Source organism: Camelus bactrianus, chromosome 3 (genome assembly GCF_048773025.1).
Source record: "Camelus bactrianus isolate YW-2024 breed Bactrian camel chromosome 3, ASM4877302v1, whole genome shotgun sequence".
Classification (NCBI taxonomy): domain Eukaryota; kingdom Metazoa; phylum Chordata; class Mammalia; order Artiodactyla; family Camelidae; genus Camelus; species Camelus bactrianus.
The window spans coordinates 49,143,791-49,166,200 of record NC_133541.1 but is presented as its reverse complement, the minus strand read 5'-3'; the positions used below and the strand labels follow the sequence as shown (position 1 = coordinate 49,166,200).

General features: G+C 38.4%; 1 protein-coding gene across 8 annotated transcripts in view; it reads left to right on the top strand.

Moving 5' to 3' along the window:
• MRPS27 (mitochondrial ribosomal protein S27) overlaps nt 1-22,410 on the top strand; it is a 116,261-nt gene that overhangs the window by 720 nt on the left and 93,131 nt on the right. For all 8 annotated transcript variants that reach the window (XR_012504782.1, XR_012504781.1, XR_012504780.1 and 5 more), the window contains exons 2-4: nt 5,356-5,433; nt 14,650-14,720; nt 16,727-16,785. Coding sequence is in view for 3 of the 8 variants with exons in the window: in XM_045512377.2 (XP_045368333.1) it covers nt 5,356-5,433; nt 14,650-14,720; nt 16,727-16,785 (208 nt within the window). In the remaining 5 variants the exon portion in view is untranslated. The remainder of the gene's footprint in view (nt 1-5,355; nt 5,434-14,649; nt 14,721-16,726; nt 16,786-22,410) is intronic.

Below are 22,410 nucleotides of genomic sequence, written 5' to 3'. Positions count from 1 at the left end.
GAAGACATTGGAAAAGTTTTTTTCAATTTACAAAAGCTAAATCCTGACAGGTGTATCCGATTATATGATTAAACTAGGATAGTCACAGCTGATTTTTCCAATGCTTGTTATCTCCTCTTACCAACATACCTCCTCTACCCCCTATTTAAAAGCAGTACACACTTGTTCAAGTTCTTTAGGAACAGTCTTTAAATATCAACTGAAACCTCATAGTTGGCCACCAAAAGTTTGCTAAGGATTAACTGGTTGACCTAGCAGATGAAAATATTTAATGCCACACATTAGATAAAGAGGTGTGCACAGTACTTGGCACCTCAGAATTAACTGTTATAACTATTTAACTGTTGTAACTATTTACCAGCATGTTTAATTATGGTTGTTATTGTTGTTAGTAAATGCTTTTCACTTTAAACTAGACCTTGGATTGTCAAACAGGGAGAGTATCATTGTTGCTTAGGTTGTTTGGGGGCAATCATTCTAACAAGGGAATGGAAATTAGTTACAAGTGAATTGAGAGAATTTCTAGTTAGCATTTTGTTCTTAGTTTGAACTGGTGAACTTGTGGTTGGTTACACCTGTGCCATTCCATTGTAGTAGCTACTAGATATGTGTGGCTATTTAAATTAGTTAAAATTAAATAAAATTAAAAATTCAGTTCGTTAGTCATATTAGCTATGTTTTAAGTGCTCAGTAGGCACCTGTGGCTAATACCTACTGTATTGGGCAGCTCAGAATTGAACATTTCCTTTATTACAGAAAGTTATATTGCACAAGCACTGGGTTAGATCATAGATGAAAGAAATCTTGAAATCAGGAACTGGACGCTATAAGGCGAGTGATAAAAGTATGTAGGATAGTACATTATGCACCACTAGGGGGTTGAGAATGCTGATAAGGAACTCTTAAGTCATCAAAACATCTTGAACCATTACAGGATAAAAGAGGAAAAATGTTCTAATTTGTATAAATTCATGACAGATCAATTTTGGGAACACTTTGGTGCTTCCATTGATTCACCTTACAACATATTGGAAAAGAGCAACTAAACTGATCAAGAGGATGAAAGGAAAATTTATTGAGATAAACCAAAAAAGAAGAGGCTAGAGAAGGAAACTTATTGGGCACTTACTACATATTGGACATTAGGCTGGGCACTTAATATATGTCCTCATTTAAATTGTGATGCAGTATTTCCGTTTTACATATGAAGAAAGAGGCTCAGAGACATGGTGTTACTTGCTGACATTTTCATAGTATTTATTAGCACGGCAAAGAGTCACACTTAGACTTTGTGACTCTAAAGCCTATCTTTGTCCACAATCACACTGCTTCCTTTTGGATGTAAAGCATGTTTGCAGACATTTTAGCAAAGGCCAGAATAACTATAAAATATACACAGAATAACTATGAAATAAACAAATTTTTACTGAACTTTCAAATTCTGGTCCTTGGAGATACCTTTTTAAAATTAAATAGAGGAAATATTTCTTTTTATAGTGGATACTTATCTTGGAATATTGTTGTTTCAAAAGTTGACTGAAGGGTAAGCAGGCTCAAGAAAGAGTTGTGTATACTCTTGAGTGGCATAATCAGAGTAGGATTACATGGTCTCAGAACTCAATATGTGAGACTGATACTATCCTATCCCCTTGCTACTTCAGTGTTGTCTGAAGGTCAGCATCATTACCTGGGAACTTTTGGAAATGCAGAATCTCTGTCCCCACCTCAGACCTACTGAATCAGAATCTGCATTTTATCAGGATTCATATGCACATTAAAGTTTGAGGAGCTGATCTAGATTTTACATTTTGCCATTGTCCACTCAATTTAATGTTCTGTCTGACTTTGTAGAAAGTCTTTGGTTCTGATGTTACATGTACAGACCTTCCAACTATTATACAGAGGTGGAAAGAACTTTAAGTGATGCCATTTAAAAGTATCTCAGAAAGATTAACATCCTGCTTTAAAAGATTTACAGAAAGTGGAATGTCTTTCTAAGATGTAGTAATTTCCTATTGCTGCTGTAACAAAATTACCACAAATTTGGTGGCTTAAAACAACACAGGTTTATTACTCTTCTGTAGGTCAGAAGTCTGATACTGGTTCTTACTGTGCTAAAATCAAGGTATTAAAAGGGATGTATTCTCTTCAGAAATCTCTAGGGGAAAATCTGTTTCCTTGCCTTTTTCACCTTCTAGAGACCACCTGCATTCCTTGGCTGATTCAGACATCTTCTAAGTGCACAGTGGCAAGTCAGGTACTTCTTATCTCGTGCTGTTTTTCATGCATCACACTAACAACCTGTCTCCATCTTTCACTTCTTAAGGATTGTGATTACATTGAGCCCACCTGGATAACCCAGGACTGGCGCCTCATTTTAAGATCAGCTGATGTGCTGATCTTAATTCCATCTGTCACCTTAATTCCCCTTTGCTGTTCACAGGTTCTGACATTCACATGTTCTGGGGTTTGGGCCTGGACATCTTTTGGGGGTACATTATTCTGCTTGCCACACCTGGCAACTCACTCCTGTTTGTCATTGGTTTCTATTAGGAAAACTTTACACTTGGCAAATTTAAATTCTTCATCCTTGTACCCATTTATACCCATTTCCTTTTGTTCTATTCTTAATGGAGATAAAAAATGATTACTGGTTAATTACTTATAAGCAAACATTAAAAAGTTCAACTATATCAAAGTTACTGCACTTACCCTTTGTAAAGTTACTAGTCCTAATTTATTTTATTTTAAGTTCATATGATCCCCTTGAACAACTGCACACAGGGCATTCTGGGACCCCTGGCTTTCCCCACCGCATCACCACCCTTGCTTTTTGTCTCCCAATTTAAAATTCATGAACATTGTTGTAGATAACTGTCTTCTCTGGCTTTAGAATGAGGGCTGATCTCTTGTGCTAGAATGAATATGCTAGGAAAGAAATAGAGAATAAGTAAGAAAAGGTAATAATAACAAGTAGAGAATGTGTAAGTCGCTGGTGCCCTGGAGTATATAACTTAAAGAGTCCCCTCCTCAGCTCGTGCTCACATAGAAAAGTTTCCCACAGAAAGATTATTTTGTTTCTGTGTCAGATTGTTAGAGCATGCGGGGACCTTAAATATCCCCCAGTCAGCTCCTTCACATAGCTGCAGGGTCTGAAGTTTTCTACCAGCTGGTGAAGCTCAACCTGAATCTCGGGTCTGCTCACTCCTGACCTGCTGTACAGCTGTGCACCTAATGTAACGCCATCAGTATTCATCCTTCTTGGCAGATCTAGGAATGTAACTGACAATTTATAACATCGTTTCTCTGGACAATATATTCTAAGTTCCAAACATCTAATCATTTTAAAAAATAATGCACTTGAAATGTAGGCACTTATTAATAGTTACTATTTAGAAAGAAAATCTTCGTTCCTCACTGAGCCAGTTTTTGGAAGCTTTTAATATTATTGCATCATTTTAAGCTTCAGACTTCAAATTTAGACAAATTTTTCTAATAAAGGTCTGACCTTACCCCTGCTTAAGACGAGGGAGGGACTGGTTTTGTGTATAAACACATACAGGTGTGTTTGTGTTTGTTTTATTTGGGAGATGGATAAGGAATAACAATAACATGCAAATACTGTGTTTAACCAGCTCCCAGGCCTTCTAGTTGTATTTGGCTTTTGGTCTGCTGTGACCTTCAGGTAATTATCTGCCATTCATTCCTTTTTAATTTTTTTTAAACAGCTTTATTATTTATTCACATACAATTTACCCATTTAAAGTATTCAGCTTAATGGGTTTTTTTGTATATACACACAGGTTTGTGCAGCAACCATCACCACAATCAATTTAGGACATTTTCATCACCTCAAAAAAACCCCATACTTATTAGTAGTCACTCCCCATTTCCCTCCAAGCTTTCCCCGTTATTGCCACCACCCCCCAGATCTAAACAACCAATAAGCTGCTTTTTATCTCTGTAGATTTGCCTGTTGTGGACATTTCATATGAATGGAATTATATAATATGTAGTCTTTTTGTGACTGGCTTCTTCCAAAAATACGATTTTCGAGGTTCATCTATATTGTAGCATTAATCAGTACTTCATTTCTTTTTGCTGAATAATATTCCTTTATAAGAATATACCACATTTTGTTTATCCATTCATAAATTGGTGGATATTTGCATTTTCCACTTTCTGGCTGTCATAAATAATATTGCTGTGAACATTTGTATATAGTTTTTTGTGTGGATACAGTTCATTTCTCTTGGGTATATACCGAGGAGTGGAATTGCTGGGTTACCCCCTAACTCCATGTTAGCGTTTTGCAGAACTGCCAAACTTTTCTGACGTGGCTGTACCATTTTACATTCTCACCTGCAGTGTGTGAGGTTTCTAGTTTCTCTACATCCTTGTCAACAGCTGATATTATCTGCCTTTTTGATTATAGGCATCCTAAGTGAGTGTGAAGTTGTGGATTTCAGTGTTGCATTTCCTTAATGGGAAATGATATTAAACATCTTTCCATGTACTTGTTGGCTGTGTGTGTGTGTGTGTGTATTTTAGAAATATCTGTTCAAATCCTTTGCCCATTTTTCTATTGGGTTGTCTTTTTAAATTTTGAGTTGTGAGAGTTATTTATATATCCTGGGTACAAGTCCCTGATAAGATTAATGATTTGCAAATATTTCCTTCCATTCAGAGTTATGCTTTCACTTTCTTGATGGTATGTTTTGAAGCGCAAAAGATATTAATTTTGATTAAGCTGCCATTCATTCTTTCTCATTCGTTCCTTGAGCTCAAGTTTATTGAGCACTGCCATATGCCAGTCATTGTGCCAGGTGTCATCTTGAGGGCTACCTCAAATTTGGCTTATTAGGTTTCTCTTATTTACCAGTAGGGTGCTGGGTGACTGGGTAAGGTATTACTCTTTGCTTTATGTGAAATAAGGGGAAATATGCTTATCTAAGTCTGATGGAAGTTTTAGTCTGATGAATCATTGAATGAGTCAAACCACCGTTCAGCAAGTATTTGAGATTCTAAGAAGAGGTTTTAAGACCCATCTAGGCTCTAAGTTAGTGGAAACAAATGGCTCCTAGTCCTTAAGTTATCGGAACAAAATAAGCAGCATTTTTACTCATAATCTTATGATAGAAATTTTAACAGATTTTCTCCATCTTCTGCTTGTTAGAGGTTGAATACATGTTGTCATGAACTGAATTATAAACTGTGCAATATTGGTTACAATTTCATAGTAGATCTTTAAATAATCTTAAATGGAAAATATGACAAAGGTACGTTTAGTAAAACAGATTAAGTGAACCTGTTGTGAAACCATGCCTGTGTTTACATAATTGTCTTATTCCTCAGGTAAAAGATGCCTGCTTTCTGCAGCCTATGTGGACAGCCACAAATGGGAAGCAAGAGAAAAAGAAGATTGTCACCTCGGTAGGTGGGCTCTTATATGTGTCATTTCCATTCACTCTGTATGTTTGTCATCATATATTCATATGAGATATATGTGAAATGATGCTGTTATGATAATCTGATTCTGATAAGCACATTTTAAATCTTAAAAATTAGACTATTGTTTCACACATGGCAAAATCATTTTTTCTATCTTGCAAATTTCTTTCTTTTTTGCCTTGATGATCAGTCTCCCTGAATTATATAAACAGTTCTTCTTTTTTGTTCATTTTTATTGTATAGTTAGTACCATGCAGCCTGTCTGTGTTTTATCTACAGAATCAGTCTTTACTATAATGGTTGCAAAATGATGGTTTTCCAGCTTCATGAATACCTCCACATTTACTAATTAGTACTCAGTATTTCCCATAAGCAAGAACCTTCTTTTTCTCCCATTTCTTTCTTTCTCTGTTTATCTATTTATTATCAGTATGATATTGTGGAGTCCTCTTTTTTTTCTTTTAATGATTCATTAACAGATTTGACTAGTAGAAGCTCTTTCAAGCTGCCTCCCAACGTTGCATCTCGTACCTTTCCTGCTGTAGCCCTGAAATCGATTACAGATGACCCTTGAACAACCAGGGCTAAAGGCACCGACCCTCAGCGCAGTCAAAAATCCACATATAACTTATAGTCAGCCTTCTGTATAAGTGGATTTCTCCCTAGCCAAAGTCTCACATCCATGGATTCAACCAGCTGTGGATCATGTGTGTAATCCTATAGTACATCTTCAGTGAAAGAAATTCACATGTAAGTGGACCTGCACAGTTCAAACCTGCTTTATCCAAGAGTCAGCTGAATTTCTCCAAGGAACACTGGTTCTTTTTATTAGGGAGTATTATTAGACACCCAAGATCTGTGTACTAGTTGTCCTTTTGCTGCTGTGGAAGTTTTGCTTCTTTGCCCATTCATTGGGCAGAGCTAGAAAATATACATATACACATAAACATACATATGTACACATACATATAAGCTTACATGTACATATTTTACAAATAATGAGTTCATACTGAACCCTCCAATTCCAGTTCATCCCTATAGGGTTCTTCCTTGCCATCCTCTATTCCCTATTTGTATCTCCCTTTCATGCTGAAAATGCTGGCTCCCAACTGGGACAGTGTTTTGAAGTGTGGCTCAGTATTGGCATTGCAGGTTATCTAATTTTGCTGTCTTCTAGTAAGTGCCCTGTAGTCATTGTAACAGTCAAAAATACCCCTATGTGTTCTAAAATGCCCTGGAGAGCCAATAGTACTTTGGGGGGGGGGGCACTGTTCTCGTGATGAAAGCAGTATGAACTCAGTGAATTATATTGCAAAGCTTGTTCTGATGTGCCATATATGAATGATAACAAAAGTGCTAAGTGCAGAAAGAGGAAGAAGCATTTTGGCAAAGCTCCTGTTAACACTTTCCCAGGTATGAAGGGAAAATTAGGAAATAAGACCATTATATTTGGTGCCTTGGTATGAGTTACAGTCAGCTCTGTTATTTGGAGACAAACCTAGGGAATATTGTCATGGATTCCTGAGTAAGCAGATGCTGTTGCCAAAGAATGAGCATAATAATCTGCAATGAATAAATATCACGTGGAGGTAATTGTCTCCTTCTCTCTGTTAATATTAGTGTACTTAGAAAAGCAGTACCAGCTACTATTTACTGAATCCTATCCTGCCAAGAGTACTCTCTGTACATCCTGAGTCCCTGTGCAGTCAGAATTGATTTTTCCTCACCCTATGTTCTTACGCAGTGTGATGTGGTGAAGAGTACGCCCTTGGAGGGATGGTCTGATTGTGAACCTCAGCTCTGCCAGCCTTCAGAAACTGTCACTTAACCTCGGTTCCTGTACCTATATACTAGGGATGATGATAATGCCTACCCCAGATAACAGCCTCACATATAGTAGGGGCTCCAGAAATTTGTGGAGGGAACAAGTGCCTAGGCCCCTTGATCTTACCTCTGTAAAACATGTGATAAGGTTTTGAAACTCGAACTGCTTGGAAGAAAAAGAGGCTGTTAGAAACAATATTTTTTTCCTGCTGTGTAACTGAATGCAGTTAAAATTTTCGTTTGTATGTGACATAACTGCATGTTTTCCCTAATTCATAATTGAGCCTTTGGGCTGGGATACGGGCTGCATGCCGATGATTGGGCAGTAGGTGGCAGTGTGGCCTCTGCGGAGACCGCGCAGCCTGTGGAGCCGGGGCGGTTGGGCACGGGCTTTTGGAGAAGCCTCCTCGTGCGCTCGTGAGCGGAGGGCTGACCCCGGCATGTGGAGCGCTGTGATTGGCCGCTGTGTTCTGGTGCGGGCTCGTTGATTGGGGGAGGGAGGAGGGGCGATATGAGGCTTTCACTCCGTGCATCCCCATTGGAGGGCGTGGGGTGGGGTGGAGTGGATCGCGGCTGGGGAGGGAAGATGTGTGGGTGTGGGGCATCCATACTCTTAAGTGATTTTGCCTCCAGGCGGAATCTGCGGAGACCTGGGTTCTTTCTGATGGTGGTGCAGCTTTGGTGCCTCAGCTCTTTAGTCTCGTTAGTGGTTTTCCATTAGAGCCTTGGGGGAGAGCTGATAGGGATCTGTCCAGCTCCCCGTGTGAGGGTAATTTATTACTATGGAGAGCTTGATTAACATCAGGAGTGCTATTTAGTGCAGGTATACCTATATTGCATTCTACGGAGGAGTCAGGCCATGAATGCAGGGCAGGCCCTCTGACATAAAAGCCAAAAGGCAGCCTTTGTCACTTCTATCTGTGTTTCGGGTTCGGTGCTAAGCACTTCACGTGTACTATTCCATTTAATGCTCACAACAGCCAACTGAAGAGCTGCTGTCATTTTCCTTAGAAATGAGGAAACTGAGTCCAGATTCTGATGTTTGCTTAGGGCCATGCAATAGATAGTCTGTTGCCTCTCTGCTCAAAAATAGCATTGTTAGTTATTGCTGTAGTACCTGCAGTTCTACCATAGTTGTCTTGCCTTGCATTGAAGCAGTGGGTCTCTTGCTTTTAAAATAATATTTTCTGATTGCCGTGTAATACTTACTGAAAAGTGCACAATTCATAATATATAGATTGATGAATTATCAAAATGAACAAACGTGTATAATAGAACATTCCTGCCACTCCAGAAGCCCTTATTGTGGTTCCCATTTTCTTCAAAGGTAACCATTATCCTGACTTCCAACACCATAGGTTATTATTATTTTTAAAACATTTTATATTGGAAAATGTAAAACAAACAAAAGTAGAGTACATAGTATAGGGAATCCCCTTTGCCCAACACCTGGCTTCAACAGTTGTCAGCTCGTATAGCCAGTCTTTACTTCATCTCTATTTCTGCTTATTCCTCCATCATGATCCTTTGGATTATTTTGAGGCAGATCTCAGACAGTGCATCATTTTACTCATAGGTATTTCAATAAAGACCTCTAAAAGATAAGGATGTTTTAAATATCATTAGCATATGTAAAAATATTAGTAATATTTAAATATGCAATATTTAGTCAATGGTCAAATTTCTCTGATACTCTCATAATTTTTTCTAATGGTTATGCACCATTACAGGTCCATACAGTGCAATTGGTAATGTTCCCCTCTTCTCTTGCCTCTTTTTAAGTCTTTTTTGTAGAAACATACAAAGAGAGAACAGTATAATGAACCCCTGTGTACTGTCACCCAGCTTCAACGGTTATCAGTTCCCTGCCAGTCTTAATTCATCAAACCCCTATCCCATCCTCAGGTTACTTTTTAACAAATCCTTGTTATCAGATCATTTTTTATATATTTTGATATATACCTCTATAGATAGGAATTTTTTTAAAAACCCTAACTATAAACCATTCTCATATCTAAAAATTAGTAATTCCTTAATGTCATTAAATATTTCATAAATGTTCACATTTCCTCAGATGTTTTATAAATCTCTTTTTAATTTACAATTTGTTGAAATGGGATCCAGATAAGGCCCATACATTGTAATATGTTGAGGTGATTTTTATAGGTTTCTTTCTCTCTTGCAGTTTATTTGTTAAAGAAAATGGGTCTTTTGTCTTGTAGTGTCTCACATTCTGGATTTGCTGCTTTCATCCTTATTAACATCCTCCTCTACCTTCCATATGTCCTATAATACTGGCAGTTGGGAAAGAAGCCTTGATCAGATTCAAGGTTTGTTGGGTTTTTTGTTGTTGTTGTTGTTTTCCCACTTTTGCCATGAATACTTCATAGGGAGTGTTGCTTACTCTTGTCAGGAGGCACACAGCATTTGGTTGTCCCTCTGATGTTAAAGCCATTTGTGATTATTGCTTACACCCATTATTTCATGAAGAGCTGCAAAATGTTGCTATTTTAATTCTATCATTTCTTCCTCATTTATTACCCAGAAGATTTTTGTTAAAGAATTTTCTTTCATCAACAGTTTAGTTATACTGAGATATGGGAAGATACAATTTTCAAAAAAATGAGTTGACCTCCTACCATCCTCCAAAGATGATCAGCAAGGGTTTAAAAAAATACTCATGAATTTAAGTGTTTCAGACATTTTAATCCATTGCAGTTGATGTTTTTATTGAAAAGGCCTCAGTTCTTCAACTAGGCTCTGTAGGGCCCTAGGCATTCTTGAACTTTCCATCTCAAATCAGATTTCAGTTTTAGACTCTTTCTGTACTTGGCTTCCTTTTGGTTAAAATAAACCCTGAATTAAAGCATTGTTTCTGAAATTCCTTCATTAATCATGCAGATCTGCTGGGGAGGTTCAGGGTGAAAGTGATCAGTGTTAGCCAGTTAGCAGCTGTTGAATTATAGACTAGGGTCTGCAGTTAATACGACTCAGGAGAAAACCATTCTGGGGAACTGAGTAAGTAGGGTGCTGATCGGAGGGCAGGCCTGAACCTACCTGGGTTCCATGAGAAGTTTGCTTGGGTCTCTCTGCCTGAGGTAAGGGCCTAGGTGACTTGAACTGAATTGGTTCCTGAGCCCTACTGAACTAATGTTTTATTTTGGATTTTTCACTCTATAAATAGTCATAAAGTAAGGGATACCTTTTAGTTTCAGTTACTGCTTTTCAGTTTTTGTTTTAAGAACTCCCTCACTACAGGTGTAGCCCTAGGCAGTCTTGGCTTTACCTGAGGATATCTGAACCAGCTTCTCACCTTAAAAAGGCCTTGGTTCTATCCTCTGTTCCCTGTAAGTCATTAAAACCACAGCTCTGTGTCACTGGGGACCTGCAGATGCTCTCAGGTGACTGCTACCCTCAGTACTCCCTTAAACACTCAAGGTTTGTGCTTCCATCTCTCCTTTAGCCTCTGGCATTACTTCTGTCTTCTTGAATGCTCAGTCATATATTTTAGATGTTTTTAACACTTTATCTAGGTGTTTTGTTTTTATAATGGGGGGAATTTTTTAAAGGATACTTAGTCCACCTTATTCCTGAAATGGCGTTCAGTTTAATATCATCTTTGAATGTAGGAGCAACAGCCAAGACTTGTTTCAAGGTCCCTCCATGGGTAGTTCTCAAACATAACTCACTTGAGTGCTTGTAAGGCTGCATCACAATCTCCTGGGGCTTTTGTTTAAAAAATTTGTATTTCTCTGGTCTCACCTCATAGCTGTGGAATTAGAATCCCCCCTTGGGTGTGAAGCTTAGGAATCTGAAGTTTTAAAATTTTAAAGCCTCTTTGGGGTTCTAATCCTTAACCAGGATTACACTCCTGTACTTGGGATAGTGCAGGGTCCTCAATAAAATCATTTATGTCCTTAGATTATCAATGGTATTGTTTTCTTCAGATAAAAAGAACACTCTTATGCTAGTGTACATTTCATTTTCTGGACATACTTCCACATTGTCTATCCAGCTTTAAGTTTTCTTAAATGAAGAATTCGAATTTCAGACTCATTTCCCCCTATAGTCTTTATTGACCTCAGCCATCCGCTGCAGTGCACATTCCTGAGGAGGCTGAGTGGCAAGCAAGAAAGCATCTTCTTTGGCACATCTCTTTGAATAAAACCTGGGCGTCTGCTGGCCCCTCAATGAAACGTGAAGTGTAGTTTTGACTGTTGAAGCCTCAGTCCAGAAGCCTGTGGCGCTGACCCTCTGCAGACCACAGCTGCCCAGCTTTCCTGGCCATCCCTGCTCGGTGCGGTTTTCTGCCTCATTCATCACACCAGTGTTACCATGTGAGATGATTGGTCACATTATATTTAGCATCAAACCTTTCTCTGACTTACAGTATGCAAATGTTATTCATCAGATGCTGGCTTTGCAGCTGTTGTCTTTTTTTGAGGCCCTAGCCGATTTTACTTGCCTGAGGATATCCGGGTGTAAAGGATTAAAGTGGAATCTTGATTTACCACACTATAGGAGGCTACTCAGTCTAGTGTTTATTTATACATTGTTCACTGGTTGAAACCCATGAGGAAACGGAGGCCATTTTAATTAGGCCAGTAGATCCAGATCTTGCATTTTTTTTGTTAAAATATGGCATAAAGGGAGTTGATTCTTTATACTGCTTATCATCTGAACACAAGAGCTTCTATTATGAAGTGGTCATAAAGATTTGGTGTCATCAGAATGCTGTTTAGTATCATTCTATGAGCAGCTAGATTTAACAATATTAATTTGCCTTAGTATGAAGAGGTTTTAGGGACTTCTTTGTGTGTGTGTGTGTATGTGTGTTTTAAAATTTTTAAATCACATAGTATCAGTCCCTTTAAGATAGTCGTAAGAAAGTAATTACTTTCACATCATATCAGGTTTTAGTGGTTTTGCAAAGTTCCTTTCCCCTAGTAGCTATTGAGCCATTGAGAGCATTGCCCCAGGGAAATAAAAAAGAGTGGTTAAGTGCACAGCAATAAGTCTTTAACAAATACTTGTCATTAAATTGCCTGTCCCTTTTTTTCTTCCACTGGGAAGTAAAAAAGCTTGGAAGTCCAATCAGAGTTGACCATTGAACAACATGGGTTTGACCTTCGCAGGTCCGCTTATACATGGATTTTTTTTTTTTTCCAATGCAGTACTGCACAATGCAGTTGGTTGAATCCGGGGATATGGACAGCTGACTGGGGGACTTGAGCATCTGTAGATTTTGGGGTCTGCCGTGGGTACTGGAACTGATCCCGTGAGGATACCAAGGGATAACTGTATTTCTTTTTCCTTCCTTCCTCTCTTTTTTCCCTTCCTCTTTCCCTCCCTTATTTTCTTCCTTTTATTTATTTCTTTAGGTATTTATTGGGTGCCTTTTATAAAACTCTTGTAGGAACTGAGAATATATCAATGCCTTGAGTCCTTACCTTCATGGAGTTTATTTCTAGGTGTAAAAGACAAAAAAAAAAAAAAAATCACCCCCCAGTACAGACCACTTTATGTAGGCATTTGTAGGTCATAGAAAATATTTTAGATTTTATTCCGAGTATGGTAGGAAGCTGTTGGCCGATTGAGAAAAGAAAATGACAGGATCTGATTTATCTTTTAAAATGCTCGCTCAGACTCCTGTGTGGGAGTTAGATTGTAGAGGTGGGGACAATAGTTAAGGTGACCAGAAGGGAAGTGAGAGGTTAGCGGGTAGCGGTGAGATATGTGTGTGTGTATGTGTATGTATGTTTCAAATCCAGAGCTTGTATGGTTGCAAAGTATTAAAAAGGATAAGATCAAGGATGATGCCTTAGTTTTTGGCCTGAATAAGCCAGCGAATGTAGTGATCATTTACTGAGATGAGAAAGGCCTAGGAAAAGCAAGTTTGGGGTGGAAGTTTGAATTATTAAGAGGACATGTAATATTAAGATACCTATTAGACACCAGAATGGAGATGTCACCTATACAGTTGGAAGTGTAAGTCTGGAGTTACAGGCAGAAGTCAGGATAGGCATTTATGTGTGGAGTCAGTAGTCTGTAGATGATGATTAAAGCTGTGAGGAAGAGAGAATGAGATACCCAGGACTGAGCAGAGGGTGAAGAGTCTACTCCTCAGACTTGAGGCATGCCAACATAAAGAAGTCAAGAAGAGGAGATCCTGCAAAGGAACCCAAGATAGAGAGGAAAAAAAGAGCATTTCATGAAGGATAGAATAGTCAGTTGTATTAAATGCTAGTGAGAGGTCAAGTAAGATGAGGCTGAGGAGTTAACCACTGGATTTAGCAATATGGAGGTGGTCTTTGGTGTTAGTAGAGCAATGGAAACCAAAATCTGATTTAAGTGAGTTCAGGAGAGAATGGAACTAAGGAGGTAATAACAGTTGTACGGGGGATGACTGTTGAGTCTTGCTGCTGACAGGAGCAGAGCCTAGGAGAAGTAGCCAGAGGGAGATAGGAGGTCAAAGGAAGTCTTTGTCTTTTTTGATTTTTGTTTCTTTAATAAAGTTCGTCCTTTGTGGGGGAAAAAAATAGGAGGCAGGATATATGGACACAGATGCTGGTAGCCTGGTAGACCTGATGGTAGGAGGACAAAGTTCTCTTGATTGCTTCTGTTTTATATTCAAGGAAGTAAGACACAAAATCATGAGCTGAGAGCAAGAGTGAGGAGAGAAGGGGACAGAGCACACATGTTACAAGTTTGAGAGGCAGTGAGAAGGTGTAAAATAATTACTTTGGAGTGTATGTTTTCTATTATTCCAGACCTTTTGAGACTCTGAGATAACAGTGTAATCTCAGGAATACCAAATATTCGTGTGAATGTTCTAGTAAAGGGAACCAGAATAAGACTAGTTCAGGCTGAAAGTCATTAATTATAGCCAGGATGCCTTGCCTCTCTGATTTGTTCAGGGAATGTATAAAATTCATTTAATAAGTTCCAACTGAAAATTTTTTTAAATAGCTAATATATGTACCTGGTTCAAAATGCAAAAGGAATAAATGTGTAAGCAATGAAGAGTTTCCTTTTCTTGGCCCCCTACTACCTAATTTCTTTCCCTCAAGTCTGTCAATAATAGCACTTTCTTGTGTTTCTTTCCAGAGATATTTTATTGATCCACTTTTTAAAAGCTAAATATATACTAAGATTTTTTAAAATTATCCTTTCTCCAATTAAGTAAATACTTTAAAAAATTACACTAATATTTCTCTTTCCTCTTTAATTTATATGAAAATAATTCTAGAAAGAGCATCTGTTTTAAAGTTGACTTTGCAGTGTTGACAGCCATCTGGTAGGAGTTGTATCTGTTAGATTTTTTTTCTTAAAGATGTATGGTTAACAAGGTTCTTTTTTCTTTTGTCTTCACAGCTGATCTAGCATCTTTAATGGATAAAACATATGAGAGAAAGCTGCCTGTTAGTTCTTTAACAATATCACGGGTAAGAAAACTTAAGTAGATATATATTTTCAAAGAGGAAGGAGGAAGAAAGCAAGAAAGGCTCATTATATAGACTATATATAAATCAATAAAGACTGTCTTTCATAGGAAATATTTTTCCAGAACATGGTATGTTTTTGTAGTTGCTAATAGATGTTTTTTGATGAAGTAGCAAATTTCTGTGACTGAAATAAGCGGTAATAAATTTACCAGACTGTTGTGTATCTGATTTATTTTAATTTTTCCAGGATATGATATTCTACTATATGATACATAATTTTTTTAAGTTGGTATACCCTTCAAAGTGATAGTATTCCCTTGTTAATATTGGAAGCAATTTTGACAGTTGAGACAGTTTATAAAAGAGTAGATATTGATGTTAATGTTGAACTCTGCATAGCAATGGATGGGGGAATAATATGAGGCTAGGACTTAGGAATAGGAATTGATTGTAACCATCACTGATCACCTTCTATACCAGCTACTGTACTAGTTTCTTAACATTGATTATCTTGCACTTCCCATAGCAGCCATGCCAGATACGCATTATTAACTCTGTTTTGCATGTAAGATCCAGAATGTTGACGACTTCCCCACTTGGAGAAATTGGACTTCAAACCCAGATTGTTGAAGTTCTTTTCTGTTGCCTCCCTCAAATGGATCTGATCTTGTCTTCATGAATTTGATTTGTGACATTGGGCAACTGGGCCCCCCTCAGTTTCCTCATATTCATTGTGGAGACAATAGTATCTTCCTCACAGGGCTGATGGGATGCTAAATTGAGATCTTAGTTGTGAAAGCTCTTTGTAGAAATCAATGGCACCATAAAATTCAGGGTATTGTTAGATCTAGAAGAGGGAAAAAATAAACCGTCATTCTTTTTGGTCTGAGTCCTTTCTTTCTACTCCTTGATAGTAGGGAAACCATTTAGCTAGGTCAAAACCTGAATTGTATAGACTTAGAATTTTCATATTGGAGGGGAGCTGAAAGACCACTGGTTCATCCCTTACACGATGGCTGAAATCTCTTTGTGCCCTAGTACCTGGTGTCAGTTGAGGCAGCACTTTAGAGTTTAAAGAGCTTTCCCGTACCTTTTCTTATGGAGCCTCATACCCTTCAGTGCAGGTGCCTTTATTCTATTTATGCACCTGAAGCAACTATTCCAGAGAGGCTGTACCATCTGTTTATGCCACACAGCAAACCATCAGGAGAGCTAGTTCTCAACTTCAAGTCCTGTGTTTGAACTGTATTTTATCTGCCTCTTAAAGAGATTTCTAAATCAAATCTGTAAATCCTAAAAAAGGGGGGGAAATTTGTAAGTCCCCCCCTCTTTACTCTCCTCTCTTTCTTCACAAGATTTTAACTGTTAACTATGTGCATTCTCTCCTACTTCATCCCTTTCTCCTCTGAGTCTCTATTTTGGAGTAGATTCATCCTTAGAAGAGTCTTTCCTGTTTGTTCCTATGATTTAGAGTTAAGGAACACACTCAGGGATTTTGTGGTTCAAAGGGAGACTTTGTTGGTAGAAGAATCACAGGTGTACTGGTCCATAGTAGAACCGAATCAGAGTAGGAAAAATGGTAATGAGACTTCTCTAAATTTAGATTTTCCTCTCCTTGGGCCACATGTTTTCAGCCATTAGAAGCTTCATCCTTTCAGTTGTATGCTCCCATGTATTTGGAGCTTGGAACACAGAAAATATCAGTGTCTAAAGATAAAGGGAAATAGTGGTGACTAATTATGTACTAAGACTAGCTCTCTCTGGTTCTGAGCAAGGTTCACGTTTAGTTTTCAGACAGTTCTAACCAAATTTGTTCTACACATAGGAAAAGAAGCTATTCTATGTTCTTTGTTTACACTAGGATAAGGGGGTTTCAAGGATGGAGCCATTAATGTGAACCCCATTCCAATAAAATGAGTGTTTTGTTTTTAAGGTCAAACTGTGAATTAGGCTCAGTATATGGCATAATCTGTATTCATCCAAAGATTTTTCTTTCTATCTTTTAGTTTGTGGACAACATTTCATCTCGAGAAGAGATAGACCATGCAGAATATTACCTTTACAAGTAAGTTTTCCATTTCATTTGACAATATATTCTCTTGTTTCATATCCGTTTTTAACATGAAAGGTGATATGTACTGTATATAATGTTCAGCGCCTTGCTTTTTAAGTTTCTGCTTTGGAGATCTTTCCATATCCGTGTATAGAGAACTTCTTCATTTTCTATAACTTTACCATATTGCATACTGTGAATATATTTTTAAACCAGTTCCCTATGGTATGGCCTTTAGGTTGTTTGTGCTCTCTTTTTGTATGATGTACAATGCAGTTGTTAATAACCTTGTACATAGATCATTTTGCACCTAGTTCTCATAAGTGTGTACATCTTTAATTGCAGCTGCTGTTGCCAAATTGCTTTCTATTGAGGTTTCACCAATTTACCTTCTTACCGGCAGGGTACGAGAGAGGCCTGTCTCTACAGCTTGACCAGAAGTATTTTCACACTTTTGGATTTTTGTTTGTCTAATGGGTGAAAAATTCTATATATATTTATCTCTTCTCTTCCTTTTTTATTAGCTGGAAATATACTCTTTAAGCACTGTTTAGCACCTATTTTCAGTTAACACTGCATTTTAAAACTTATTCTTCATTACCACATTTACTTCATTCTTTCTCACAACCGGGAACAATCCCTCTGAACTATAGATACAGTCACCCCTGTGTACGAAGGAGCATGTTCATTACAGCATTGTCTATAGCAGCAAAAACTGGAATAACCTAAAGCTTATTAAATAAAGGACTTATCAAATAAATCATGATTTATTCTCATAGTTGATTTTTCATCTATCAAGTATCTATCAAAATGATACCTTGCAACTTTTTATTGTGCTTCCTTATTGTGATTTTAAAAATCTGATTTATGATTTGTTCCAATTCCTAGTCTGCAAAAAGAGATTCAGATTGAAATGTTAAGTGTTTCCAGTAAGCATTGCATAGAATTTCCCATTTGATCTTACTTTGTTTTGATCAAGAGAGTATTCAGTTATTTCCATCTTTATGTTAGTGAAAACTTACCCAATTTTCTTTTATGTGACTTTGCTAATTAGTAATGACGCTTCTTTTCTTTCTGAATTGGGTAGATTCTACCATCATTGTGGTGATTTCTGTTTAAATATAAATCTCTACTACTATAACTATAGTTAATCTAATCTACTCTATAACTACTAGTTAAACTAATCTACTTGAGCATCTGCTGTTAAATCAGGTGCACATCTTAAAAATCTTTTATTTTAAATCTAATATTGCCTTTAACAGTGTCCTAAGTTTAAGTTCTAGGTCCTGAAATTATAATTGCAAGTTCCCTCCTGCCCTTCCTTAAGATAAACATAAATGGATCCCTTGATGAGAGCAAGCCTTGCCTTCCTTTCGTGGTTCTTTGGCACTGCAGGCCTCCTCTGGTAGTTACTTTTGCCTATGGTGAAAGATGTATTTGGGCTGGCACCTGCCCAGTTCTCATTCTTTTGCTTTGTTTGTGACAAAAATGCGGAAAATAGTTCCAATTTATAAATAGAAACTATTATTTAGAATTCCATCCTGTAGGACACAGTGCTATAGTCTTAGAAGAAATACGTCCCAAATCTGCATGTACCTCTAGCGTATAATTGATTTCAACAATTCAACATTCAGCACGTACTTACTAAGCACATACTGTGTGCCTAGGCTTTGTTCAAGTTGTGGGCATATAGTGATGAGTAAGTTAGACACTGTCCCTGTCTTCATACATTAAAGTTTAACTGAGAAATTTAAGTACTACCTAAAGACCTTCCGTGTCCAGTTTTGTGAGACTTGGAGTCTTACTGAAAGTTTCATAAAATCTCTACTTCCTGTTTTTATATAGTTCATATAGAAGACTCTTGGCCATCTTAAGTCTGAGCCATTGTTTAATCTGATATTTCATTCTTTACTGGTGTGCTAGTCATGGCTTATCACTCTTTTATTTGTATTCTTTCTCCTCCCTTCCATTACCAAGAAAATTAGCTTTTTCTCAGCTTTTTTTTTTTTTTTAAAGAAAGAAACTTTTCTATGACCTCATGAGATTCCTGTTGTGTGTGTGTGAGACTAGGTACAATGCCGTAAAGCCGCATCAGGTATAGATAGTGGAGGTTGGCCAGTGTTCACTCATCAGCCAGGTATCAACTCCTGCTTTCCGACCTTAGAGGACAAGGAAAACATATTTTTTGCTTGTAATTTTTTTTACAAACATATTTTTGTAACCTGAAATTTTGCCTCAGCAAAATTACAAGTTACAGTTATGAACTCTTGGGATTTCTCTCCATTAATTGAAATCAGAAATGTTAATAATCCTGAGGACACCAAGGGCATGCGGGGTTTCCACCAGTTAAGTCTTCAGCATGCGTGGTTGCAATGCCTAACATTTCTATGTGGGATGACTCTAGATAGCTCAGAGTAAACTTAGAATTACAGGTCAAGGTTGCAGAAATACAGGAGCAATTTCTTAATCCTACAGCTAACAGCTTCTTGCTGGCCTGCCTTGAGGATTTAGGGTTGAGGATTTATTCCCTAAGCGTGACCGTCTTTGAGGGGAAGGCCCACGACAGGACTTTTGGCTGCCACCACTGTTGCTGGCGCAAATCTTCCCCTGCCTCAGCTTGTAGAGACCAGACCTAGCAAGCGGAGCTTAACTGCCGCATCCTCTCATTTTGTAGTGATCAAATTTCCCCAGTGGTTATGTAAAGGCCATTAGAGCCAGAGAAGTTTGGAAGCCTGCAGTGATCAGTGAAGAGCTGATTGGGCATCTGCCATTGAATCAGGTGCACAAATAAACAGTTCCAAGCCCCGGCGGTTCAGGCAGCTTCCGGCACATGCCAGCTTGTTACCATGCTGTCCTCCCAGGAGAGAATTCCAGCCTTTAACTCTCCTGAAGTACATAGGGGCATCAATGTTAAAGAGTCCCAGGGATCTTTTTAGGAGAGTTAGAGACGCTGCTGTTCACATAGCAGGAGGGAGGACAGATATCCAGCCGCTCCTGTTCAGACTGTGGGCTGTTCTCCGGGGGGTTAAAAACCTTGTGATCAGTCTCCACCCTGCCACTTAAAATTAAAAAATGGGAGCACCAAGGAAAGGGAAATGATACTTTAAACAAAGATACCGTGAGCTAAAGATGATTAAGGCAGCCAATACCAGAAACTATATAGGTTGTCAATAAAATTTTTTAAGAAACTTGATTATACTCCACAACAAACCAAGAGTAAAAGTGATTAGAACAGTCAAGAGTCTAAATGGAATAACCAGAATATGAAAGCTAAGAAAGAAGAAAACAAAGCCTGTTAAGAACTGTTGGACAGTAACAAATTAAAACACGATTAAAATAAGAGAATAAAAAAGTAAGAAATAAAATTAAAAATGAAACGGGAAGAGGGCTGCAAGCTAGGAGCTTCACGAGTGTGTGCAGATGCGGCTGGGAGGGTAGGGAGGCAGGCACCGGCCCGCTCCCACCGAGGCTCTCCGCAGGCTCAGAGTAGATCTCTCTCTCAGCGATTTGCAAACTGTCTTCCCAGAAGCCCTTGGGCTGGTTCCTCACAGAGGCCTCCGGGGTGCGGGTTGAGTGGGGTACACTGTGAGGGAGGGGCCAGGCAGTGCTGCCACCAGCCCTCTGCTTCTGCTCCAACCAGAAAAGCCATGCCTCCAGCTGCTTCATGTATCAGGTCTAAGGAGAGAATGCAGGAGGGTCTGTGAACTTAGATGAGAATAAAATTACATTTTTATTTTCAGTAACCTCTCAATAATACTCAACTTTGCCTTCAATTATGAATATAGGCAACAGATCACAGTATTAGCAACATCAGTGTCTTTCTCACCAATAAAAATCATTGATTTTTATATATCTCATTACATTTGTTGCAGATATCTTGACATATTATGCTTATCACTGCATAGAAATTGCATTTATAATTAAACTACTGCTAGCTAGTGTTATTTCCTGCGTTGAAGAAACATGTGTTACCACATCTCCAGGATTTTTTTTTAATGTTTTGATCATTCTGTTTCTCTATAATTGGTTTCCTTTTTAACCCTGTGCATTTAAAACATTGGAGAAGGCTTCATCAGACTACGTGAGAGATCATCCCACAAAAAAATGTTACGAACCTCACTGTGAAATCATGTTTGAAAAAGACCTTTTGCTTAGGTTTATTCCTGCTTCTTCCCCTAGGCATTTTAAAGTTTTCTAGTTCTTTTTTTTTTTTTTCTTACTAAGAAGGCATTCTTATTTTAGGTTAGACCTTATAGAGTAAGACAAACATATGGCTGATAAGTGTTCCGTTATCCAAATGAAAACTTAGGTACAGCTCGTCTATTGTTACCTCACTGGAGCAGGAAGAGTGTGGTGAAAAGTGAGATTTGGACAGGCCCTGAGGTGCTGTCTGTCAGGAAACCAGTGCTTGGATGGGGTTGGGCAGGAGCACTTCTGCTCCATTTTGGTGTCATCACTCCCAGCCCCACCCCACCCCAACCCACCCTCGGGTTGGCGAGGGGAGAAGCCCCCGCACTGTAGCAGCAGAGGTTTTGTTGCTGGGAGGAGAAAGCTAAGAGAACAGCACAGCTGACGGCAGCTCAGAGAAAGGGATGCTCCGTGATTGGTGAGCATGGAAAGTTGACTGCTGACTTACGCTTTACCTTTGTTAAAAGGAGGCTTGTATGTCCCATGTTAGTTTTAAAAAGAATTGGGCAAACTAGTTTTTGTCCTTGGGCATAGGATTAATTTCTGCTTCCTACCCATATGCCCTTTCGCTGACATTTGAAGAAAAAAGGTTTCCTACCTTTGTTTTACTATAAACTTACAGTCTGATTTGCATCTTTATTTTACTGATGCAAAGACTAAGGCATGGAGATTCACTGAGTGCACCCCACATAGAGGGTGTGATGTAAGCCACTGTCTGTCCTGGGCTGAGAAGGGAAACCAGGAGGATAAAATGTGAACAGTGGGACAGTGCTAGAAAAACCAAGGCAGTGCTTTCCCAGTGCAAGATGGTTATCAATAAGGATTTCAAATGGGGCTATAATTTATTCTTAAGAAAAGTAAGGCAGAAGGGGTTCCCTGGAGACCAGAGTATAGAACATGGTAAAGCAGAAGAAAATTTAAATTAAGGGATAAGAGGAAATCCCTTACATTTCTTGTAATCTGGGAGTTGTTGCTTTTCGTTTCCTAAGAGCCATGGTCTTAGCTTTTTCTCCGCAAGAGATCTCCTTTTGGAATCTGTCAGCTTTAGAACAATCTTATCCGATAGTGAGCTTATCTAGAATTTTCCTTTATCATTTTCTGGAGAGCATCTGTTTCCTGGGCCACCTGGTCAGTAGTTTTGAGCTCAGGACTCTGCAGGTTGATGTGTGCTGTCCACATGCAGACAAGCCAGCCCTGTGGCAGGCTGTTTCCCTTTCAGGAGTTAAGTCTGCATATCATCAGAGAAATGTGGCACCAGTAAAGCTGTTATTTTCATGGTTTAAAATAAGCTTTAACAGTGGCTATATTGGTATTTGATTACTGCATTAATAGAATGCAAACTCATGCCATAAAAATTCCTTCTTTCTGCATGGTATACTCCTCTTCACTGAGGATGTTTGCAAATCGCATTTTTAAAGGCTTATTTAGACTTCCAAATCATTTTGGCAC